The sequence below is a fragment of the Tachysurus fulvidraco genome, chromosome 24, assembly GCF_022655615.1.
Source record: "Tachysurus fulvidraco isolate hzauxx_2018 chromosome 24, HZAU_PFXX_2.0, whole genome shotgun sequence".
Lineage (NCBI taxonomy): Eukaryota > Metazoa > Chordata > Actinopteri > Siluriformes > Bagridae > Tachysurus > Tachysurus fulvidraco.
Genome location: NC_062541.1, coordinates 13,351,353 through 13,378,852, shown reverse-complemented (window position 1 = coordinate 13,378,852; position 27,500 = coordinate 13,351,353). Strand labels below are relative to the sequence as shown.

General features: G+C 38.5%; 1 protein-coding gene across 3 annotated transcripts in view; it reads left to right on the top strand.

The window, feature by feature from the left end:
• The window catches only part of samd12 (sterile alpha motif domain containing 12), a 114,094-nt gene that overhangs the window by 1,746 nt on the left and 84,848 nt on the right, over positions 1 to 27,500 (top strand). For all 3 annotated transcript variants that reach the window (XM_027148484.2, XM_027148480.2, XM_027148482.2), the window contains exon 2: positions 23,145 to 23,341. In XM_027148484.2, the coding sequence (XP_027004285.1) occupies positions 23,145 to 23,341 (197 nt within the window). The remainder of the gene's footprint in view (positions 1 to 23,144; positions 23,342 to 27,500) is intronic.

Below are 27,500 nucleotides of genomic sequence, written 5' to 3'. Positions count from 1 at the left end.
AATCTCTTTAGCTATGTTTTTAAAAATCTGTTTTGGAGTTTGCTCACTTGCTCGTGTGGCTCAATCAGATGTCCTGTTCAGATATTTCTATATGCCTTTGTGGAGACATTTCGACATGATATTGTACATCCACTTACGTATATAAAGATAAAAAAACAATAAAAGCATGCCTCTCCGTACATAAACAACATTAGAAATCAGTCAAGTGCCCATACAGTAGCCTTGCAAAGACGTTGCGGCTCATACAAACTTCACAGCTTACTGATATTAATAATGTCAAATCACAAATTATTTTCTGCATCTTAATCTCATAAGGAGATTTCTTTTAAACATTGGTGTCAATGCCAAGGTTTATGTAGGTCATCAGTACATTTTTTCCCTCTTTGCATCGCACCTTCAATGTTGAGGGTTTGAGTCCTGCCTCTTCCCTGTGAGTGTGTGGAGTTCTCCCTGTGCTTTGAGGGTTTCCTCCAGGTACTCTGGTTTCCTCCCCTAGTTCAAAGACATTCATTGTAGGCGAATTAGTGTATCTAAATTACCTGTAGCATGTGACTGGGTGTGTGAGTGTGTGATTGTGTTGACGATCCTATACAGTGTGTCTGCTGCCTTGTGCCCCGAGTACCTTGGGATAAGCTCTAGGATCCCTGTTATCCTGTAGAAAAGGTGGTAGAGAAAAGGATAGAATATAGTATGTTAAATATTTAAGTTTTTTATAGAAGTCCATCATGAGATAACTGGGTTATTTTAACTTTAGTTTCTTTCCACAAATGTTTTGATGTTATTCCATTGTTAGTTCTGATGACCTTCTTTATTCTTGGGTTGTTTATTCATTTATTCATCCTCAGTAACAGTTTCAGTTTCTGTAGATTCTGAGCCAATCCTCACACCTATTCAGATTCACCATATCTAGTTCACTTACTGACCATGTTTTTGGAAGACGTTTTGCTCCACTAAAGTAAACCCAGAGGAACAGATTGAAACCGTGAGTCTACAGATTTAGTAACCTGAGCTCAGGACTAAAGTAGGAACCCTGGGGCTGAGCAGCATCACTGCTACTCACTGCTCCACCATGCTGCCATAAATAGATTGTATTCAGATTAATGATAATGTTAAAAAAAAATTCCTTCCAGTTATTTTTTATCAAATATAATGAGCCTATCATTTGATTTATCTAATAGTCCTCAGCTCTGTCTTTAACCATTTTCTAGGTGTTCAAAGAATTGACTTGCTGCCTGCACGTATTTGGTGTTTAAAAATATCACTTGTATTGTGTCATTTTTATTCAGATTTCAGTTCGTCGTGATATTTTATTTTAATGATTTACATCAGGATGGGCTGAGATCACGTCTCCATCGCAGGATTTTGTGTCCAGACTATAGGCAAGCTGCTCAGGTCACCCAGACGAGCTTCAGCCTCGGATTATTGATTTCCTCACTTCAAATCTAGTTCGTCCCTGAGGAATTTTATGTCCGTCTTTGCCCCGGTGTCCGTGATCTAATTGCCGTGGTGCTTTACAGTGCTTTTACTTTAATGAACTGCGTTCAGGGAAACGGCATATAGAAGTACGGCTATGATGCAGGAGGAATCACGCTTTCTCTGCTGAGAGCATGTCTTGCTAAATGATTCATCGTGTCGAGGAGAAGATCAGTTCAAGGTTAATGGAGTTCACATAAACTGGTGTGGAAGGTGACAGAAGAATAAAGATAAAAAGAAGCGTGACTGAAGATACACAGACCCGCTGTTTCACTATAGCCCTATAGCCATATGTACAGAGATGTTGTATTGTCTTGCATCAAAGTTGCATCACAGTCTAGGAGACGTAATGTTTTATCCCACCGTACACGTGTACTGTATAGAGATGGAATGTGAAATAAGACGTGATTTAAGACTATGTCAGTGCATTAAGGCAATGAAGTCTGAGGTGTTAAAAAATAATGTTAGAATGACTTTCTTTATAAGAAAAAAGAAACCTTTATTTTGTCACATATTTCGGTTGGGGTCAGAGCACAGGGTCAACCATGATACAGCACCTCGATAGCAGTGAGGGATAAGGGCCTTGATCAAGGGCCCAACAGTGGCAGCATGGCAGTGCTGGGGCTTGAACCCTGATCCTTTGTTCAACCACCCAGAGCTTTAACCACTTAAGCCACGTCCTGCCCTTGTCCTCATAACTCGTGTGTTAAACCTAAATCCTGAGTCCTCATTTCTTTTCTCAGTTTATTACTAAAATCTGGCCCTAATCCGAGACCTGTTAAGAGGCCTCATAAATAATTAACACAGAATCACAGGTACATCTACATGTGTATATATTTTGGAAAAAGTTGTTGCTGCTCAACTTCATATCCACTTGTCTGGCAATAATCTATATGAACAATTCCAATCTGGTTTTCGCCCATTTCATAGCACTGAAACAGCTCTATTAAAAGTCACAAATGATTTGCTTATAGCAGCTGATTCTGGTTTACTATCCATCCTCCTTCTCCTTGATCTGAGTGCAGCTTTTGATACAATTTCCCACGATATTCTTTTAGACAGGCTTTCCACTATTGGCATCACCAACACGCTTCATATCTCTCTGATCGCACACAGTTTGTTCAACTAAAATCATTCACCTCTTCTGTAGTTTCCGTTACCTCTGGTGTTCCCCAGGGCTCTGTTCTTGGCCCTTTGTTATTTATTACTTACCTTTTACCCCTTGGTCATATTTTTCATAAACATCAGGTTAAGTTTCATTGCTATGCGGATGACACCCAGCTCTACCTTTCCACAAAACCACATTCTAAACTCCCTCCATCTGCTCTTTCTGATTGTCTCATTGACATAAAATCATGGTTTTCAGCAAATTTTCTTAAACTAAATAGCAATAAAACAGAATTTCTGCTTATAGGCACAAAAACTGTGCTTAACAAATTTTCGAATTTTCTTATTTCCATTGATGAATCTCTCATAGCTCCCTCATCTCAGGTTAAGAGTCTTGGTGTCATCTTTGATAGTACCCTTTCTTTTACCTCACATGTAAATAATGTTACTCGGGCTGCATACTTTCACCTTCGAAATATCAATAGGCTTCGTTCCTTTCTCACCACTCAATCTACCACCACTCTTATTCACAGTCTAGTAACCTCCCGGCTTGACTACTGTAATTCTCTTCTCATTGGGCTTCCTCACAAAACCCTTCATAAGCTGCAACTCGTTCAAAACTCTTCTGCCCGTATTATCACTCGTACTCCCTCTATCCATCATATTACACCTGTTCTGGAACAGCTACACTGGCTTCCCATTAATTTTCGTATCAAGTATAAAATTCTTCTTCTAACATTTAAAGCTATCCACAATCTTGCACCTTCATATCTTCTTGATCTTCTTCATACTCCAAAACCAACTCGCACTCTTAGGTCTTCTTCTTCCACTCATTTCATTGTTCCCTCTGTCCGTCTTGTAACGATGGGGAACAGAGCTTTCAGTTACTCTGCACCTCAGCTCTGGAACTCACTTCCATCTGAGCTCCGTAATATTGATTCTCTTTCATCATTTAAATCTCAGCTTAAAACTCATCTGTTTAGTTTAGCATATTCTAGATCATGATTTGTAATGTTGGTTCAATTTTTTTTTTTTTTTTTTTTTTTTTCTATGTAAGTATTGTATAACTATATTTTTTTTGTTGTTTTTCTTCTTCTTTTGTACGGTGACCTTGAGTGTTAGAAAGGCGCCTTTAAATAAAATGTATTATTATTATTATTATTATTATTATATGATTACTAAGAGAACTACTCAGTGATTGTAGAGCTGTAAGGGCAAACAACTCATCTTAAGTAATGCTTTACCTTGCTTTACACCAAGCAATAAATGTCCTCTCCAGACTGCTATTAACATTTCAGCCATTGCTAACTCATCGCTAATGATGACAAGTTGCCATAACTGAACATCAGCAGATTAGCTTATGTGTACACAGTGCACTCATAAAAGAAAAGTCATTACACAATGTATTATTACAATACAAAATGAAAGCCAATGTATACAGTATGGTGTCGTATACACGCTGTGTAACTGTAACAGACTTTATCATTTTATTTAATGTGAAAATCGCTTTTTTATTTGAGAATTTAGATGTATAAATACATAAATAGATGGGTTGGCACTCCGTCCAGGGTGTATCCTGCCTTGATGCCCGATGACGCCTGAGATAGGCACAGGCTCCCCGTGACCCGAGAAGTTCGGATAAAGCGGTAGAAAATGAATGAATGAATGAAATACATAAATACATTTTAATTCAATTTAATTTTAGTTCTATAGTGCTTTTTAACAATGTCCGTTCTTGCAAAAGAGGTTTAAAGAAATATGTACAGTACAGACCAAAAGTTTGGACACACCTTCCAAAAGTTTGGACACACACCCTTTTCAACAGGACAATGACCCCAAACACACCTCCAGGTTGTGTAAGGGCTATTTGACCATGAGGGAGAGTGATGTGGTGCTGCACCAGATGACCTGGCCTCCACAGTCACCGGACCTGAACCCAATCGAGATGGTTTGGGGTGAGCTGGACCGCAGAGTGAAGGTAAAAGGGCCAACAAGTGCTAAGCATCTCTGGGAACTTCTTCAAGACTGTTGGAAGACCATTTCAGGTGACGACCTCTTGAAGCTCATCAAGAGAATGCCAAGAGTGTGCAAAGCAGTAATCAAAGCAAAAGGTGAAGAAACTTTGAAGAACCTAGAATATGACATATTTTCAGTTGTTTCACACTTTTTTGTTATGTACGTATATAATTCCACACGTGTTAATTCATAGTTTTGATGCCTTCAGTGTGAATCTACAATTTTCATAAAGAAAACTCTTTGAATGAGAATGTGTGTCCAAACTTTTGGGTCTGTACTGTGTATACACACACACACACACACACACACACACACACACACACACACACACACACACACACATATATATATATATATATATATATATATATATATATATATATATATATATATATATTCAGAATACTGTGATAAAGTTTAACATTTAGATTTAGATTTATCCCTAATGAGCAAGCCTGAGGCGACGGTGGCAAGAAAAAACTCCCTGAGACTTTTATATGAGGAAGTAATATTGAGAGGAACCGGACTCAAAAGGGAAACGTCGTCATCTGGGTGACACTGAAAAAATGTGATCATAAATCATTACCTTTCTCTAACTGTGTAGTACTGTGTAGTTGTGTAACCAGGAGCTTTTGAGCATCTCGCTCAGTGTTTATGAGCATCAGCGCCATTTCTATATTCAGTATACTGTAGTTTTTAACCTAATCTGCCAAAGCCATTGTGATGCATCATGATTTTATTCATGTGCGTGTCATGCATGTTACCTCATGAAATATCGTCATCCGTATCAACAAAGTGAGCTCTGTACGATCTGCTGCCTTTTAGTATGGCTAAAGTAAATGACTACAGCGTTCTCTCGGAGGTTCTGCAGTTTGACACTCGTTTTTCACACCAATTCCAAGTAGTTTTCGTTAACTTCCTGTACAGCCAGATTGTTTTTATGGTCGCAAGTTGCTTCCTTATCACGATAATGACAAACATTTCCTTATAGCATACCTGCTATTAATTGTTTCCATGTTATGTAATGTTATTTATTTAATGTTAACTTTTCAAAGCCACAGCAAAAGGCAAGAAAAAAAGCAGTTAATACTGTTTTTATGTTTGCATACTGTGATGACTATAAAGTATTAGACTATAAATATAAAAAAGGCAAAGATGTTTCCATGCTGTATGCAGTATTTCATGCTGCAGTACATTTCGAGCTTATTGTTCTTCGTTTTCTTTGCTCCGGCTGTGCCAGTGAGTCATTTAACCAATAAAGAATGTCCTACAGTGTTGCCATTTTCCCCAACACACAATTTTGCTGACAGATTTTCTATTCTCACGTGACTGACTAAAGGAAGCCTACTCAATTCATGGCTTGTTAACTGTCATCCCAATAATAGCCTTCAATAATTCAAAAGCCTACACGTTTGATTGTGTGGGATTTGTTTTAGTGGAAGAGTCTTTGGAACTGTGAGCATCCTGAGCAACCTCAGAAGATCCATATAAAGATCGTCATCGGTATGACTTCCGATAGGGTACGACAGTTCCACGTTCATATACATGTGAATATTTTGATCACGATTATGCATTTCATATCAAGGTAACATAGACATTGTTAGGTACATCACATTTTTATGATTACAATATAGTCATAATTTCATATTTTGTTCATGCGGTGCACTTCTGGTACAAATAATAGCCATGTTTTTGTCTTTTGTCATGTTTCGGATTGAATTTCTGGCTTCCGCTTATGGACATTTTTCCGGTCTTTAGCCCTATTCGGACGGGATTAGTTTTACGCGGGGACGTGATTATTACCAGAGCTTCTCCGTGATTTTAGTCCCGTCCGAATGCGCCATCTCGGTAATCATTACAGACAATGTCAGTAAAGATTACAGCGACTTTTACCTTCTGTAAAAAGGTCTGGAAAAATTACCTCAGGTAATACTAATCCCGTCCGAATAGACCCGCTGTAAATATGCACGGTAAAATTTTGTCATTTCCTGTTTAAAAGTTTTTGCCGCGTTTTACAAGCATGGACGCGCTTGAAACAGTAAGCAACGTCATACGCACATGACGACAAGGAGGTTACTGTGGTGCGTAAAGCGAGTTACCCCTCCCACTCCCAATTAATATTACAGACGTCCTGAGGTAAAATTGCATTATGTAAAACTAAGTCCCCACGTAGAACTAATCCCGTCCGAATAGTGCTTTTGAGTCCTTACCCAATGTAGCCTTAGGTCCCTGTTCTTGACTGACGGGAAACAAAACCGACATAATCTCCTGCTGTTGTAGCTCATCCACCTCAAGGTTGTGCTTACAGAGATGCTGTTCTACTTACCATGGCTGTAAAGAGTGATTATTTGTCATGAGTCCTTCTGTCAGCTTCTGAACCAACTGAAACTGGTGGTTTCCTCCAGGTATTCTGGTTTCCTCCCCAGTCAAAAGACATGCATTGTAGTCTGACCTAAATTATCTTTAGTGTGTGACCGGGTGTGTGAGCGTGTCTGACTGTTGGCACCCTGTCCTGGGTGTGTGTTGCATTTAGGAGATTTAGGTGCCTGTACCCCTGGATAAGCTCTAGGTCAGGGGTGTCAAACATACAGCCCGCGGGCCAGAACAGGTCCGCCAGGGAGTTCAGTCCGGTCAATCTGCAAAAAGTTTCCTTTTTGGCGGAACTACCAGTAGATGGTAGTACTGAGCTTCAATGTCTGAGTGGCATTTTAGTCAATAACCCCTGAGCTAAACGCTGTTACTACACAAATAACACCTCTTTTTTGTCGTAGTAATGTAGAGAGGCAGCTACAACCACGTTTTGTGTAGTAACAGCGTTTAGCTCAGGGGTTATTGCCTCGGGAAACTCCAATCTGTGAATATGTGGCCAACTTCCCGCTCCTTCAGTTCTCTCCAGCGCTGGGAAGCTAATCCAATATTAACATGTCCTACTTCTTGCCTTATCGTAAGCCTTTCTTCACTTTCTTTCTTTGTTTTTATCCTCCATGTCAATGTTAAAACCGCTTTCTGCAGAGTCTAACTTTACATGAGATTCTAAAATCGGCTGCTACTCACGACATAATGCCTGATATTGATGCACTTGTGCAGGCTAAAAGATGATAAAAGTTTCAGGGGCAAATTGAAAACATAAATTTGTTTACTTTAAAAAACATACATACTTACGTATAAATTAACAATTTTTACAGATTTTCTTTTTAAAACAGCTGATTTTAAGTGTGTGGAGTCAATTCATGTATTCAGAATTGCTTCCCGGAATTGGAAATTGGATTTTAATCAGTTTCTATATTTTGATGTTTGATTTATGTTAAAATGCAGGACAGTGTTTTTAAGTTCCACAAACCTGTGACTAAATGTTTTGCCCCATTGTGCCATAAACAGTGTTCGGTTTTTATGCATAATGCACTTAAATGAATGTTAAACTGGGTAAAAGTGTTGTTGAAATTGCACATAGTACTTTTTACTTTACTTTACTTTTTACCTTATTGTTCAAAAATATATTATGAAAAGTAAGGTAAAAAGTAAAGTAAAGTAAAAGGTAGTATGTGCAATTTTGTGCAATTTTATTTTTATAATTCACTTCTTCTTTGCACTAGTACAAAGAAAAAAGTGGACTTATTGTTAGTTATGTCATTTTTCTATGAGTTTACTGGTCTGGACCCCTTGAGAACAGATTAAGCTGTATGTGGCCACCAGACCAAAATGAGTTTGACACCCCTGCTCTAGGTGAACAGTGAACATACTGTAGCAACTAAGTTGTGTATCATCAAAACACGGCTAGAACTGACAACTGAAATGTAATTAACGTTTGAATTTTTTGGGTTTAGCATCTGATTCGGAATGTTCTTATCTTTAAGCCTGGTAGATCATACCAATTAAAGCTGGATCAGTAAAGTGTGTGCAGAATGTACCAGTTTATACGTGTCCCAGCTCTATTTATACTGATGTGCTTGTGGTTTTGGCTGAGGGTAAAGAGACAAGCTAATTTTATCTCTGATTAGCATTTTAGAGGGTTTCAGCTGCCGTGCTGTGGTATCTATATCTATCTGTGATGAATCACACCTATTAGAGTAATGAAGAAAAATGCTTATGGATGCCGTAGTGATTTTCCTGAATGAAAAAAAAATGAGGTCGTCTATTCTGTTCTACTATTCTGACTAGATACCATGTATACAGTATAAAAGGAGATCATTTGGATTGAACATCGATTGTTTATAGAGCTGTGGGTCTGGCGTTAGATCTGTCAGCACTGTCAGTGAAGGCAATCTTTTGCAATCTAGTGAGCAGCTTTAATTTACATATTGGTGTGAAGTCCTGGCTTTACAGCACCAGTGTGATTCAGACTTCATAGGTTTCCTGAGAATGCACCTTAGAATATAATGTAGAAGCACTTTTTCTTTATCAGAATAGTTCATCTTAGACATCTGATAGCAAAAGACAAGCTTATTTTTTCTTGGATTGTCTGAAAATCGTCCCTTAAAGGCGGCTGCACGATGTTCGAAAAATGCTTCGGAAAACTGAGTCGGGCCGACTAACAAAACAAACGTGTAGCCAATTAGCAGAAAGGGGCGTGTCTTGTCAATATGCGGGAGAGAGTGTGTTCAGTGCGCATGTCTGACATTAGCCTCTGCCGTTACCTCTGCCTCGGGTTCTAGGGGTTGAACGTCGTCTTCCGCGTGAAACGGAGATAAACCTTTCACGGTACAACACACAGTACTACAAAAACACATTTGTATTACCAGAGTATTACTCATTGAGTTCATTTATTGATAAAAATATCCCCTTGGCCAGCTGCCCCATCAGGTTCCGCTATAATAGTTGCCTGGGTTACGTATGTATGTGTGGGTGGTGCTATCAAAACAGGGGTGACACCCATTTGGGTTGGGGCGTGTCTGTTTAGGTGATTTCAATGTCAACGTTGGCTTTCAAACATCGTGCACCTCACCTTTAACCTCCAGAAGCACTTGAAGGGTGCACTTTAGATGACTTCCAGCACTTCCATGTATACACTGGAATACACTGAGCTAGTAGGAGCAAAATACACCGATAAGCTGTGTATCTGTCACCAAGACGTTAGAAGCATATCCTTTTATTCCTGTAAGTTATGATAGGAGGCCTCTGGATCTGACTTGTTTGTCCTGCACATCAGATTGTGATTTGGGGAATTTGGAGGTGAAAACTTTGAACTCTTTTTTTTTTCATATTCCTCAAACCATTCCTAAACATTTTTATAGTGTAGCAAAGAGTATTATCCTGCTTAAAGAAGACACTGCCATTAGAGAATATTGTTGCCATAATGGTGTGTACTTGGTCTGCAACAATGTTTAGGCACGTAGTATGTGTCAAAGTAACATTCATATGAATACCAGGACCCAAGGTTTCCCAGCAGAACATTGCCCAGAGCATCACACTACCTCTGCTGGCATGCCGTCTTTCCAGATCTCATCCAGGTTCTGTTCGGTCCCTAAGTAAGCACCACACACACATCTGTCCACGTGATAACAGAAATAAATATATAATAATAATAATAATACTAATAATAATAATAATAATAATAATAATAATAATAATAATAATAATAATAATAATAATAATAGGAAGAAAAAATAAGAATCAAAATAAATAAGTGAATATATACAATTAAAATTTTAAATAATATTTATCTATCCCTATCCCTAATGAGCAAGCCGGAGGTGACTGCGGCAAGGAAAAACTCCCTGAGATGATATGAGGAAGAAACCTTGAGAGGAACCAGACTCAGAAGGGAACCTCATCCTCATTTGGGTGACACTGGACAGTAAATAGTGTAAATGTAAATAATGTCCTTTTTACAACAGTTTATAATAGTGCAACCGAGAGCTCCCGAGGAAATAATGGGTCATCGTAAACTCCGAGCTCAGCACAGACCTGATTGCTGATAAAGACCAGACCATACAGCTGACTGACACAACATTGGTTCAAAAGCAGCCATGACAGTCTCCGAGTGGCTTCATTCACAACAATCCCATGAGATACATGTGACACTGGCCATTCAGATCAAACCCTGGAAAGGTGACAACCGGGTAGAACATCAGGAATGACGAAGTCGCTTCTTCAACCTTCACTGATTACAGATTCTAAAATTTTCTCTTTCAAGGTTACTAGCTTGTAAAAGAAATCCTGCTAGCTTTAAAGTTTATTTTCCAAGTTAATTATTTGTCTGAGTTTCCAGTGCCTGATGGGAAAATGAGTACTCAATAAAAGTAAACCAAAATGGGCTGAAAATCGAGGTGTACAGATTTCTTTTTGGCTTCCAGGGTTGGACAGAAGATCAGGAAGTTTCCTTGATTTACAGCCACTCTTGGTCCGGTCACATCACATCATATATTTTTGCAATAACTTCAAGGTCCAGGTCCAGTTCCTTAGTCAACAAGGTAGTATTTTATCTTGCTGGAATATTTATAGCGTCTACTGAAGCTATTTGAACTACCTTCAGTTATTAGGGAGCTTAGAAATAAAATTTCAGAAATTAATTGTGTTAATTTCAGCCTGTAAAGTGTTAATTGGATTCATATACAGACATATGAAGAATATATTAGAAATCATTTTCTTGTAGTTCTGTTTTAAGGAAATGCAGTCGTCTGGGGTACTTATGTCACGTTCAGATGATTTGAGTTCACCCTTGTGGAATATTTGATGCGAAGAGTCTATACACTTTTTGAAACCTGTGTCTTCATATCTTGATACTAAGCCCTAAAGCCTATACTGATAAGATTTTCTTCGTAACACTAATAGTCCCAGGGGAAAAGTTGGACCTCCACAGGCAGAACTAAAGACAATATCCTTAGAACAGAAGAAAATCAATAAATAAGTTATATTTTGAAACCTGGTTGCTTGGGTGCTAACCTACCCAAGAAGTACAACAGTCCTGTGTGTTCAATATTTTTATATATTTTACAAACACACAGTTATATATAGCTTCTGATTGGTTTTCACTCGGATTTATACACTGTATTTTCTATTGATGGTGGGAAATCCTCTCCCTTTATTTATTTATTCATTCATTCATTTTCTATCTATCTATCTATCTATCTATCTATCTATCTATCTATCTATCTATCTATCTATCTATCTATCTATCTATCTATCTATCTATCTATCTATCTATCATCTGATATCTCAAAAACCTGCCATATTTACAGGGGTGTCTAGACTTTTTATATTCATTGTATTTTATGTTACAGGGAAGAAATATCAAGCCCATTACAAACATACTGTATGAGAGAGAGAGAGAGAGAGAGAGAGAGAGAGAGAGAGAGAGAGAGAGAGAGAGAGAGTTGTTCACATAAGCACCAAAAAAATGGCATTAAAACCCTTTTCTCTGAGACTCATTGCTTTGTTTGGCTATTTGTCATCTAAGCCAGAAGCTTGAACAGCATGTTGCATTCAATCCATCTAAAATAAAATATCGACAAATAGAAAACAATATCTTTGAATATGGTTGATTAACCCTGGGAAACCGATCATTTCATCTTAATTTTATGGCAGGTTAATTAGTCTATCCTTTAAGTATCATGAAGATTGTAAACAGTGTCACATGTACAAATAGTTACTAAAATACTTTGATTAACTATGACAACATCTTCAGTATTTCTCTGGTAAGATACATTATATGAGTCAGTAAAAGATACCTCACTATTATTAAACACAACCTCACGGAGCATTTAAGAGCTCAAATAATTTTGCAATAGACTCTGCCATTGGAGAACTTGATCCTTTCTGCTTTGTTCAGTGATGAAACCATGTTTTGTTGGATGGATTTGTACTATTTTAGGATGTAGAGCTTTCATGAGCAGTTTATTTTGTACTTTATTTATAACACTTGTTGCTGACATGTACTGTAGAAGTTGGTCTAATTCATACCCACTGAACTTTTTCATATTTTGACACGTTACAAACACAAACTGGCACATAATTGTGAAGTGGAAGGAAAATGATAAATGGTGTCCAAATTTTTTTTTTTACAAATACATGTCTGAGAAGTGTGTATTTTTGAAATTTGTATTCAGCCCCACTGAGTCAATACTTTGTAGAACCGCCTTTCCCTGCAATTACAGCTGCAAGTCTTTTAGGGTTTGTCTCTACCAGCTTTGCACATCTAAAGAGTGAAATTTTTGCCCTTTCTTCTTTGCAAAATAGCTCAAGCACAGTCAGATTGGATGGCGGGCGTCTGTGAACAGCGATTTTCAAGTCTCACCACAGATTCTCAATTGGATTTAGGTCTGGACTTTGACTGGGCCGTTCTAACACATGAATATGCTTTGATCTAAACCACTCCATTGTAGCTCCGGCTGTATGTTTAGGGTCATTGTCTTGCTGGAAAGTGAACCTCCGCCACAGTCTCAAGTCTTTTGCAGACTCTAACAGGTTTTCATCTAAGATTGCCCTGTATTTGGCTCCATCATTTGGCTCCATCCATCTTCCCATCAACTCTGACCAGCTTCTCTGTCCCTGCTGAAGAAAAGCATCCCCACAACATGATGCTGCCACCACCATGTTTCACGGCAGGGATGGTGTGTTCAGGGTGATGTGCATTGTTAGGTTTCTGCCACACATAACGTTTTGAATTTTGCCAAAAAGTTCAATTTTGGTCTCATCTCTTACAGCTTTCTTTCAACAATGGCTTTTTTTGCTTGCCACACTTCTTGCACGACTAATAGTTGTCCTGTGGACAGATTCTCCCACCTGAGCTGTGGATCTCTGCAGCTCCTCCAGAGTTACCATGGGCCTCTTGGCTACTTCTCTGATTAATGCTCTCCTTGCACGGCCTGTCAGTTTAGGTGGACGGCCATGTCTTGGTAGGCTTGTAGTTGTGCCATGCTCTTTCCATTTCCGGATGATGGATTGTACAAATGCTCCCAAGGCTTGGGATATTAATTTATAACCTAACCCTGCTTTAAACTTCTCCACAACTTTATCCCTGACCTGTCTGGTGTGTTCTTTGGTCTTCCTGATGCTGTTTGTTCACTAATGTTAACTAACACACTTCTGAGGGCTTCACAGAACAGCTGTATTTACACTGAGATTAAGATATTTATACTATTTACTAATTAGGTGACTTCTGAAGACAGTTGGTTTTACTGGATTTTAGTTAGGGGTATCAGAGTAAAGGGGGCTGAATACAAATGCACACCACACTTTTCAGATATTTATTCGTAAAAGAAATCTGGACACCATTTATAATTTTCATTCCACTTCATAATTATGTGCCACTTTCTTTTGGTCAATTTCACATAAAATTGCAATAAAATAAATGGTTCCTTGTGGTCAGGTCAAAATGTGGAAAGGTTCGGTGGGTATGAATACTTTTGCACTGTATTATCAGTTACTGCTTACAAATCTAAATCAAATACTTCTGTAATATTTGTGAGTCCCAGACTCAAGATCATCTGAGTCAAATTTGATGATGACAGCCAAAGAGCTAAGATTCAAGATACAAGATGGCAGATGGTCTAATATCCTTAGACCTTAAAGCAGCCATAACCACTGGACTCGTCCTGACCTAATAAATCGTATGAAACCTGTAATGTTAAAACCGTGAGCCTTATTGAAACATCACTCTTTATTCTCTGAATCATTTGGCTCTACAGTGAAAAAGAGGCCAAAATGAGCAAATCCTATCACCAGTTCCCACGGCCTGAGATGTGCAGAGTGACCTGCTCTGCTTTGAAATCTAGTTTAGACATAATGTGGGGTGCCATCACATTCGTTTCAAGGGAAAAAAGTTCTAAATCCTTAACCAGTGCTGAAGTGAAGTTGACCCACTTCATTAGACTGTGACAACCCTTTATCTGAGACAACCCCTATATATATATAGAGAGAGAGAGAGAAAGAGAGAGAGAGAGAGAGAGAGAGAGCACTTTTGGCATCAAATATGGCATCATTAGTTCTCTCTTTCTCTCTGTCTCCTCTCAATTAGAACTTTAGTAAGCGTGTAACAAGGAACCCCTGCTGACAGGAAAGCTGCTCTCTGGGGCTTAAAAAGCTCCATTGAACTGAACCGTACACATGGCAAAAGAAACTGTTTACATTTTCTCTTGAGGCAAATGGGAGACTGATTACTACTTCATATCAGAAGATGGCATGGATACAGCTTGGCATGGCAGGGATCTTGGCATGGCATGGGAGGGGATCTCTTTGGAGAGTTTTATGGATGAAAAATGGATGGGAGGGAAAGAGCATCTTGGCTTCTGGCTTAAACCCAAATAACCATTTGGAGTAGACTTTGGCTAGAATTGAAAAATGCGAGCAATCCAAAATTACAAGGCTGTTCTTTAAGTCAGATTCATTCACACTTTGAGTATGAAACGCTGGATTACTTCCAAAAGCTAAATGGTCCGTGTTACGGATGTAACAGAATCCAAATACATTATTCAGAATGAACAGATCACGTATTCTCAACAGATACGGAAATGAAACCTGGCCAGAAAGGATCACAGGGCATCTGGTTCACACTAGAGCTCAGTGCAGTAGGACTGGGATCCTGTAGGATACAACAAAGTTGTCTGAATTTTTTGTCCGACACATAATCAGCTTATACTGTACCTTCCTCTTGTCCTCATACTGTACGCTATCTCTTACCCCCTTTATGATCTCCCTCACTGCAGTCCTGTGCTTATTTCATCAAATCTCTTGCTCTTCTTAGCTGATTCTAGAGTGAAGCCTTTACCTGAATGTTTACTGAAGGTCATAAACTTGCATTGACGTGCCGAATTCGCATCGAACCCAGCTTCACATCTGATTATGTACTCCTCATAAGCCCTGCCTATTCGAATACACCGGCCCCACAGATCCAAAGCAGCACCTACACAGACTATCGGATTCACTGATCGTGTTAAGGAGGCTAATTCTGTTCGCATTATGTGTCGTGCAACCGCTGAATCACAGAATCGATACAGTGTTCATTAAGTGGTTTTCTTTTTCGTCTTTTCCTTCTTCTTTGACCTGTGTATGAGACAGAAGGAGGAGGGATGTGGAGCTCAGTGATGCGCCTCACATCTCGCTGCGCATGTCAGACAAGCGAGGGCAAAAAATTTTCAGAGCTATCTTTAGAAGATGATGTAAAACGAACCGTTCCCTAAATCACCCCTGATCATCTGTGCCAAAGATGCATTCTACTGTAATGCACTGCAGAAAGGAGACTGTAATGTGTCCTGTGTGCCTCCTTTTTCTGTTTCCCTTCCTTCTTTTATTCCTAGAATAGCTCAGCCAGATGCATAATTTATTTCAATTGTTGAGCGGGTAAATGTTAGGTGGATGGTGAGTATCTCTTCTTCATGGATGAAGAGACGTGGTGAGAAAGCAAGACCGAAGAAGAGAAGGAGAAGGAGGCAGCAGGGTCTGAGAGAGATAAGCACTTTGTGCTGTGCATGCTAAGTTGCCTTTGTTTAAAAGGCTGTCTCACTGCAGATGTGTGTGGCACCAATATAGAGCAGATATATCAGGGGAAAACAGTTCTCCAGAGAAGTCCTTCCTTTAATCCACTGTCATTTTAATAAAAACACTTTAATTTGCTGCATATAAAGAGACGTAAGTAAGCGGATTTACAAATATAATTTAATCCGATCTAGGAATTAGCAAATTGTTATTCGTAAAAAAAAAAAAAAGGCCTACGGACATGGACACGAATGTCATACTCGGTGTTATATAATAATATGTCAGAAAATTGTCTCAGTACGTCACATATCATAACACGTTTTCATAACAGAAGCCGTTCTTGATAAGTGTAAATCCTATGAGCCGATTCACTACAGCAGGAAGACGAATCGTGCGAGCAAATGGCTCTTAGACTAAGAATTTATAAACCCTTAATGTGCGATTTGTCCCAATGAAGTCATCATTCATGTCATTTTGGCTTCGCACTTTACATAACGATTTCAGATGCTGACGAATTGGATGACGGCGTCCTGGTGCACAGAATCGTCTAAAAGAATGTATCATACAAAAAGATTTCATTCCAGCTTTCTGCAAGCAGTGTAGTCGATCAGGCGAGCAGTAACCAATGGAACTTGTTTACACATGACTAACTATAGTTTGCCAGTCCACTGCTTATGGGATGCCTTAATTCTCCCCTTTTCTCTCTTCCTGTCTGTCTCGCTGTCGAGGAAGTGCTTTGCTCTGGTATTTACTTGTGGTTCTTAATTCCAGACCAGGATTCTTGTAATCCCTAGCAAAACAATCTATGCCACATGGTTCTGATTTCACAACCAGCAGTGTCATTTTTCATTTGTTTAGCGCTTCGTGTGTCAGGGATGCGGCGGGAGAATAATCCTGTAATGCGCTGTGTATGGATTAGACACTTCAACTGACTGGTTTGAGTGGCATAGAGAATTAGATATTTGACCTTGTGTCTTATTCTGTGGTTAAAGCTTTACGAGCACGGTCTCTAATAAGAGAGAGAGAGAGAGAGAGAGAGAGAGAGAGAGAGAGAGAGAGAGAGAGAGAGAGAGATGTAGCTTAATTTGAATGAAAGCTGAGGCTACTGTGTGTTTTGACCTTAATGTAATATGTAGTGAGAGGCAGGACACAGGGGTGTTAAACCCCGTTTGAGCTTTATTTCGAAAATCAACACCATAGCCAGGGTTAAAACACAGCACAGGCAAAGATAAGCAAGAATCATGGAATAGGAAACGGCTTGGGCTTATTGACAACAATCAAGAAATACGTAGGTGAACACAGTAAGTCAACAAACCCATGACAGGACACTGGTCCAGAAAGTACTAGAACAGAGAGGAAAAACAAGAGCACATGGCGTTCAGAACCAGGGATATGATGACACTCAAGGGGAAATTATGAAAGATAAAAGTAGACTTTTAACATTTTGGCTGCTGATTAATTGCCATGCAGTTAACATTAATGAAGTAGTTATCTTTTTAGTTTGGTTTAGATCTGTTTTATATCAGTGACAATAAGGAGAAGGGAAAGAAGCCGTGTTTTTCTGTTATGTTCTGCTTGAGAGACAACACATACAGACGAGAGATAAATCATAATTCAAGTCAAGAAGCTTTTATTGTTATTTCAACCATATAGAGCTGGTGCAGTACACAGGAAAATGAACCAATGTTCCTCCAGGGTAATACTTTGTATTGAGTAAAGCACAGTAGTAAAATGTAGCAGAAAATATATAAGTGGTCCATACGGCATTTTTTTGTGATCGCAGTCGAGGTCTAAAAAGTAATGTGCAAAAATGGAAGGAATTATTGAAATTACAGAGTACGTGTACAGACTGTAATGCAGTGCGAGGCATTTTGCTCGCATGATTTGTCTATTTGTCTCTCTAAACTGAAGCGTTACTCCAAATCAAATGTTATTCTGACTGAACAATTCATACTAACATTTCTATCTGGTGGGCGGGGTCTCTTACAGCATGACGCCGTCTCCATAAATCATGAAGGTCACAGTCAGCAGATTGACCTGTTGTGATAGAGTTTTGCCCATCGTCAGAACTCCAGCTTATGGAATATCTTCAGATAATTGTTCTCAGCTTCTTGTCGTTTGAGTTTGCATGACACTATAAAATGACAGTAGCATAGAAGCTAATGTAAAGAGAGAAACTAGAACAAATACATATATGTATACACTCTCTCTCTCACTCACTCATTTTCTACCGCTTATCCGAACTTCTCGGGTCACGGGGAGCCTGTGCCTATCTCAGGCGTCATCGGGCATCGAGGCAGGATACACCCTGGACGGAGTGCCAACCCATCACAGGGCACACACACACTCTCATTCATTCACACACTACGGACAATTTTCCAGAGATGCCAATCAACCTACCATGCATGTCTTTGGACCGGGGGAGGAAACTGGAGTACCCGGAGGAAACCCCCGAGGCACGGGGAGAACATGCAAACTCCACACACACAAGGCGGAGGCGGGAATCGAACCCCCAACCTTGGAGGTGTGAGGTGAACGTACTAACCACCAAGCCACCGTTCCCCCTTATATGTATACAGTTCATATATATATGTGTGTGTGTATATATACGTGTATATATATATATATATATATATATATATGCATATATATATATCCTTCAGCCACAGCTCGCAACCTTGGGGTAACCATGGACAATCAACTGTCCTTTTCCTCTCATGTTGCAAATGTGACTCGCTCATGTCGGTTTCTTCTCTACAACATTAGAAGGATTCGGCCATTTTTGTCCACACAGACTGCCCAGGTACTTGTTCAGTCTCTTGTCATTTCTAGACTGGATTACTGCAATGCACTGCTGGCAGGTCTACCTATGAACGCAATCCGTCCTCTGCAAATGATCCAAAATGCAGCTGCCCGGCTTGTTTTCAACCTGCCAAAGTTCTCGCATACCACCCCGCTACTGCGATCCCTCCACTGGCTTCCGGTAGCTGCACGCATCCGGTTCAAAACACTGATGCTGGCCTACAAAGCCAAAAATGGACCAGCCCCCTCTTACCTCAAAGCCCTCATCATTCCTCGCACTGCACCCCGTAACCTCCGATCTACCAGCACTGCTCGACTGGTTCCACCATCTCTCAGGGTAAGAGGCAAGTATACTACAAGACTCTTCTCTGTACTGGCACCAAGGTGGTGGAATGAACTTCCCCTAGAGGTCCGGACAGCCGAGTCACTGGCTATTTTCAAGCGGCGGTTGAAGACCTACTTATTCAGGAAGCACTTCAACTAGCACTTCTTTCCTTATCTTTTGCATTTAAAAAAAAAAAAAAAAAAAAAAAAAAAACCTTTGACACTTTTTCATTGTAACTTTGAACAAATGTTTTAAACTCATGGTATCTTAAGTATGTAACCTAGTGAGCCAGCTTTAATGTATTCAGTGTTAGAGATTTAAGCACTTATGTACGTCGCTCTGGATAAGGGCGTCTGCCAAATGCTGTAAATGTAAATGTAAATATATATATATATATTGGCAATTTCAGGTCTTTTTCAGGTTTTTATCCTGTGTCTCATCTACAAATCAGAATGCTGATGCTTGAGTCTCATTCTCATGTGTCTCCTTCACAGAGGTCAGTCTTCTGGCTTCCTGTGGTGATATGAATCACACTCAAAACTCTTATCCTCATATTCCAGGCCTTGAATGTCTCTGTGTAGTATTATCTCTGTAGCTTGGTTCAGAATGCATGCCAGCTTAGTTTAACTTAAGGACGTATGTCATGTTCCATATCTCAGGCTCAGAAAGCAAGATCTTATTGTTTCAGTGTTCTGGTTGCTCAGGGAGCTTTTCTCAGTAGTCAAGACTACCTTGTGTTTCAGTCTCTTCTCGAAAAGTCGACATCTTCGGACAACATGGAGGGTAACAGTCGATGAATTTTCTCTGCATTTAATTTTGTATGAGTTATTCTTTGTGTTACTTCTTAGATTTTATACTTCAAGTCTCATTGATGCTTTAAAATTGTCCATATGTTACAAACAGAAGGATTTATTACTACAAACCAGCATTATCTTTATGGTAAAGAAGTGCTAATACATCACGGGGTATAATCACAAACAACTGATAATTTAGAGATGTCAATCGGTCTTTCAACTCCAGGAGGAAACTGGGGTGCACAGATGAAACCCCTGAAGTACAGAGAGACAACAAACTTCACACACAGGGCAGAGGTGGGAGTCAAACTTGTTTTCTTCCAATCACGACCTAATTTTTGTGGCAAGACTAAAAGAGTGCACCGTAATTTTATATGACAAAATCTCACACCATGTTTCATTCACGTCGGTATCTTCGCAATCGGCTGGCGATGAAACTGACTACAACTTTAGGGTCACCATATTTTCTTCGACTATAAAATTGTAGACCTGACAGCCTCAATCTCAAGTGTTGGATACTAATGTAGAAGCTGTCAGTCACTGACAGACACAGAGCTATTTCAGCTTGAGCGAATCCTTCTGATCTAAGTTAAAAAAAAATTATTCATCCCTGAGGCTGCTGGGTTGTGCTACGCTTTTGAAGCCTCTCGAACAATAAAAACATGCTGTTAGTCACAAACAAACGACTCTTTTGTTACAGTATGTCTCAAGTATCATGTGTCATGTGATTTTTTTTATCTCTGTATCATGTGAAAACAACTATTTTGTGTTATAACTATGTTATGATCACGAGAAAGCGAGCAAGAAAAAAAATCATAAACCCTTTGTGCTTCTGAATATATGTATAAAAAAGGGAGGAGTTTTATGAGCAGTCCGTGAAATGCACACTGCTTGTAGCATTGCTGGGCAGATCAGCTTGCTAGATTCAGAATTGTACACTGATCACAGCAATGTGAGCTGATGTACCTCGTGTTAGCTTCAGGCTACGTGGCATTTTTAATGTCTGCTTTTTCCCGAATCACAGAGCAGACGAGTGACTCTATCGTGGTGTCTTTTTTTCGTCAGGGCTAACAATGTGTCGGTGACACACGACGAACAGCGGGAGGTTTTCTTCTCTCACCTGCTCTGCTTTAGTTCAGCAAACACACACAAAACAAAGCAAAAAAAGTAATGCAGATACAACTCGAGAGAGAGAGAGAGAGAGAGAGAGAGAGAGAGAGAGAGAGAGAGAGAGAGAGAGAGACAGACAGAGAGAGAGAGAGAGAGAGAGAGAGAGACTGTCACTGTAAACACAAATATTTACCTCAATAACATTAACAGTTTTTAATCAGAGCAGTTTAATGATATAAAGCATAACCATGATTAGAAATGAGTGATACATGTGATAAATAAAGTACGTCACATTTTTATTCTGAATACGACTCCAACAGTAGCCTCCAGTTTACATTTACATCATGTAGCAGACACTTTTATCCAAATCATCTCACATTTAACTCTAATTTATACAACTGAGCATTTGGGGGTTAAGGTCCGTGCTCAATGGCCCATCAGTAACTGCTTCGCTTTACAACATCAGGAGGATGTGATAGCTGATTGGTTAAGGTGTTGGACTGCTGATTGGAAGGTTGTGAGTTTGAATCCCAGGTCCACCAAGCTGCCACTCCTGAGCCCCTGAGCAAGGCTCTTAACCTCTATAGCTCAGTTGTATAAACAAGATAAATGTAAGTTGCTCTAAATAAAAGTCTGTCAAATGCTGTAAATGTAAATGTAGTCCAGCATCATCGCCGCTGAGCTTTCACTTCCTCACTCCAGCAAATTCCAGATGTTTGTGGCCTTGCTGGAATCGACACACTGTAGACTGTAGTTTAGAAAATAAAGATGGTGGCTAATTCTAGATTTAGAGATTTGGGGACCCCAAAATACTGCAAACCTCCAATCATGATTCCTGGAGAAACTCTAACCATCATCCTTCCTCTTCCAGTCAGGTTCATTACAGCTCTGGCTGTGTTTAGTCTCTTCATCGGTCTCGTTTTATTGTGCATTCTTTACTACTTCCGCATGTTAATACATTTCTAAGGCAATATGACCTGTTTAATGAGTAAGTAAGTCTGGATAACTGATTAAATGTTAAAAAGTAGTTTGGAGAACTTCAGTTACATTTACGTTTTTAAGAATTTCTCAGTTGTTGTTTTTTTTTGTTGTTGTTTTGTTTACTCTTTTTTTGATTGAGTTTCTTTATTGTCATACAATACATTTGTTTTTAATAAATCACCTTTTTTACACCAATGACTCCGTTATTTCAAGACCTGGTGTGTAACCTATAAACAGTAATACTTTGAGCTGGTGAATCATGATGTATAACATGATGTTATAGCTCAGTAATGTTATATGTCAGTGGTCTATTGACTGCTATATTGACATGTGGCTGTGAGGCTCTAGATCAAGTGTTGGACAATAATATATAAGCTGTCAGTCACTGACAGACACAGAGCTTTTTCAGCTTGGGCGAGTCCCTCTGATCGAAGTAAAAACCAATTTGTTCATCCATGACGCTGTGGGATTGTGCTACGCTTTTGCTGCCTCTAGAACCATAAAAACATACTGTTAGTCAGGTGCAAAGTAAAACGTTCTCGGGTTACTGTTCTTATACGTCATTAATCAGTAACAGACCGATTTAGTAATGTTGTATTTTAGTGTGTTAGAGGCTGAAAAATTTGTACATTCACCTTTAATGCTGTGCCGCATTGACTTGATAAATTTACATTCACTGATTGTAAATAATAAATGTGAATAAGAGACAGGAAAGCAGAATAAAAAGAAATGGTTGTATCTAGCTGATGCAGAAATTGTGCTGGTTTTGCCTTTTTTTTTTCATTCTTCCATTTATAAACGATAACCTTGCCATTTACTCATAGAAGTGTGCTGTGGTGCCACCTAGTGGTTCTCAAGAGTAAAACAGCAGCAAGGTGATACTGAGCTTTTCTATAGATAATCTTAATGACCTAGATGTTTTAATTTTCAGTGACACAGATTTGCAACAACAAAAAAAAATCTCTCCACGGAGATGAATCCGTTAGTAACTAATTTTAGTATTAATTGGTTCATGTACTAAAATTCAGAAGAAGCAAAATTTAACCGTGTTTTGGCAGGAAGTGGTGTTTCTAATAAAATGGTGTTAACGTGACTAGTTGCTAATGTTGATCTGGTCTCTCCAGCTGTCCACTGCAGCCTGAGTCAGAATGGGATCGATCACCAGGTGTGTATGGCGGATGCCCGTTCACACGTGGAAGAGGAGTGTGTAGATCATGGCTCAGGACTGAATGATAACAGCTCGGGCTTTCAGCAGCACAGTCCAGGTTTCCAGCGCTGTAGTCCACCACAACGCTCCGTCTCTGAATCTGAACTCTCCAAGGTAAAAACGCCAGAAACACAAAATCACAATCATGCACACTATCATCCATTAGTGCTGTTGATAGCATAACTTTGTTTTTTGTCCTGTTTTTTCATGTTCAGCATTGAGTCTCTTTGTCACGTCACACTGCACATTGTGGTTAATGACTCATATGAAGGTAGACACTCATGGCTTTAAGAACTATCTTCTCTGAGATGTCCCAAGTATTTGTTCATCAAGATTTAATATTTGAATGTGTTCAATTCTCTTCAACTGCTAGGATCCAGTGTAAAGTTAAATACACACGTCTCGCACGGAAAGCTAGAGTCCGGATGCATTTTATATCATCATACTTGCAGCAAGAAAATCATTCATGTTTTTATACCGGTTAAAAAAGTCGATTGGAACACCAGTGTACTGGTTAAAAGAGTTTGATGAATAGACAATACCATCTCCAGACCATAAACAGTGGCCAAATTCATCCTTAATTAATTAAAGTTTAATTTAAATCTGCTGTTAATCTGTGTCAGAAATCCAGCTGATTCGTTTGTTTATTTGTAGGTCATGGCTGTTTTTATTCACAGATCCTAAAGCTTTTCGGTCAGTAGTTAATTCCACTGTTTATGTAAAATTATATTATATCTATATCACTGCAGCAAAATCATAAAATAAGCATGTTTATGTGTAACAGTGTTTTATTTTGGTGTTTACTTTTTCCTCTCCTGCTAATGCTGAACGGGGCTTTTCTTAGACGTACTGTATATGAGAGTAGTCTCTTAGGTATGCTCATGGCTATATATAAAGGTGATTTGACACTATGATCAATCATCTACTTCCACGGCTTTGGGTTTTGTAGAAAAAAGTCTAAACTAGGGCTTGAACATCTTTCCTGGACCATGTGTGCTGAATTTCTGTGCAAGATATGTATTTTTCTCACTCTCTCTCTCTCTCTCTCTCTCTCTCTCTCTCTCTCTCTCTCTCTCTCTATATATATATATATATATATATATATATATATATATATATATATATATATATATATATATATACATACCACATGTGCACTGGAGCATTAGGAGTTTTCCCCATAACATGACAGTTTTGTACTGTACATGAAGAATGGATTGGAATTTAAATGAACTCTTTTTGTCACACCAAAAAAAAAAATAAATAAATAAAATTGTGCCTGTTCAATCAAATTGGTATGATTTTCTTAAGTGAATAGTGGGCAAAAAAATAATAATAAATACATTTTTAATAAATAATAAAAAAAACATAAGGCGTTAGGTAGAACTACTCGAGATTGGCAGATGTAAACTTAAAAAAAAAGTGCATGTTAAAAATTCTAAGTAGAAACAACAGAATTCACTGAGGCACAAACAGACGAGTGAGCTCACAAACAGGCGAGTAGAAGATGAGGGTAAATAAGTTGATGACTAATCTCATTTCAGAGCAATAACAACTGCAAATTAGATTTTGCAGACACAAATAGTCCTGATAGTGGACTCTGGAATGTTTTTTGCTCTGTTATAACTAGGATTTGCTGTGGTTGTTTAGTACGGTTCACATTTTGTACAAGTGTACTAAGTGTACAGATGGGTGACGTATTAAAGGAAAAATGTTTGGCTGTGAGAGGAATTTTGTTGCAATGCTTTAGGACCCCTGTATGTTCACTGCAAATCAATATCAAGTTCTTTTGATTGAGCAAAACATGATAAAAACCTTTCTATCATGATGGGTGTGGTCTCTTCCACTGTAACTCCGCCCCCTTGAGGGGTTAATCATTATAGTATAATAAATATGAAAAGTTGTTCAAAGATGGTTGTCTTTTCTTTTCAGTTCAATTTCTTCTGTTTCCTTACTTTTATTTTTCACCAGTCTGTACATTATTTTGAGAACCAAGCTAAAAAAATCTTATTTCTATCTAATATTATTATTACAACTTTCTAGAGTAGAAAACCTTTTCTTTTTTCTCTTAATTTTTTTTGTTGCTTTAGTATGTTCGCAACATTATTCTAACATGTTAAACCTGACAATAACAAAGTCAAAAAATATTAATCAATAGTCTTTAATTTTGTATTTTTTTAATATATATATATATATAGTAGATACAGGAGTTGGACAAAACAATGTGAACACATGAAATCTGTAATATTTCTTTATTTATAAGGTGTTATATCACCATTTACATTTAACAGAGCTAACAACCTTAGTGGAACTGTTTCATACAACGTCTGAATAAGCTTCTAGTGGGATTTTGTACCATTCATCTAGCAGAATATCTTCAAATTGCTTCAGAGAACCTGCTTCTCACTCTTCTCATTCTTCTCTGCAACATTTCCCACACTGGTTGGATCATTTAAGTCATGTGATTGAGCTGGTCAGGGCAGAGACTGGACAGTTTTGGCCTAGTGTATGGGTGCATTATCATCTTGAAAAAGGGTATCATTGTTTGGAAACTACACTTGAATAATGGCCACCATACTTGACAGACAGTCCAGTTAAAACCGGGTCTTTAAGATGGATATTAAAGTCTGTGGTCATGTTTCCTGAGGTATTTCTGTGTTGTTTGGACACAATCTTTAATAATGTTTGACTGTCCCTATCATTAGGTTTTGAATTCAGTCCACTATTCTTGTTTGCTTATGAGGTCCTACCATGTTCTGTACACACAGTCATAATCATGGAGACTGTTGCTCTAGAAACACCAAAGAGTTGGGCTGTAAAGCTTACAGATGTTCCTGTGAAATGAGCTCTTAATATGTGTCCCTGTTGGAAGTCTGACACATCACCCATTTTAACAATGTCGTAAACTAACCACTTCTAAACACAACTTGTTTTATACTGCCATCATGCAACCTAGACATTTTATATCAAATGAAAAATATATAAATGATAAACACAACATTAATTTATTTCACAGTAGCATACACAAATAATATTAACTCCTATAACAATGGGTGTTCACATTATTTCGATCAACCCCTGTATGTTTTATTTTCAATTACATTTAATAAATGATAGAAATGTTGACCTGTATATACATGTGTGTGTGTATATATATATATATATATATATATATATATATATATATATATATATATATATATATATATATATATATAAAATGTCAAATAATGTTAAACATGCTAACATGCAAGCCACACCAATGATAACAATACATTTCTAAAGATAGTTGGTTAAGAGTTCAGACAAGAGAGGTTATAGAAAGTATGACGTCATTTCCAGTTGTGGTGCTTTGTGGGATTTTTTAGAGAGCAAACGTTCCAGTTGAATGGAAAAATTTTGAGATAGAGAGAAAGAGAGAGAGAGACAGGCCTTAAAATGTCTGTCTCCAAGAGCAGTGCACTGACTCGCAAACTAGGGAGCTGATCAAGATGCAGTCTTTATCACTCATGGCAAATCAGTGCTAATCTAAACCTCTGTGTATAACAGTGCATTATAATGCATTGAAGTGCTTTATGCCATCAAGACTTTATTACAGACTGCTATCTTTTAGAGCGTTTATAGACCGTAATATTTTGCCGTTACTGTTGTTATTTCATTCTGTGCTACTCTTTTTTTTATACATAAAATGACCTTTCTAATTAATACAGTGATGTACAGAATGAGAAAGAATGAGAAAGCCTCTAGCGTGAAGGTGAACTGCTCTTATGTACCACACGGTGGCGCTCTGCTCTCATTGAAATGATCAGCATTCTAAGGGATGGGTTTTTGGCTGTGATCCAGCGTTGGGCTCCTTTAGATGAACACCTCTCTCTGCCCTCTGAAAGTAAACCACTGACATGAAAACACCAACAACAGCAACATCTCAGGTGGTTGCACCTTTAAGGGATTAAGGATTCGCTTGAATGTTGAAGAACGTAGGCAGTTTTACACCAGACAGTTTTTTTTGTTTTTTGTTTGGTATCCGGTTCCATTCCTGGGGGGAGAAAAGTATATTCTTATTGTTATGTAGTAATACATGGTGGTATTATTGTGTTTTTTTTATGTTTTCTTGATATCTTTGATATCGTGGAGTATTAACAGGGGTCTTGAAACCTGACAGATGGTACTGATTTATTCAAAGACTTGAAGCTGATTTGGCTTTGTTGCTATAGGAACATGGAAATACCTTAGTTGTGTAATTATAACAAGGACTCTCAGAGAGAGAGAGAGA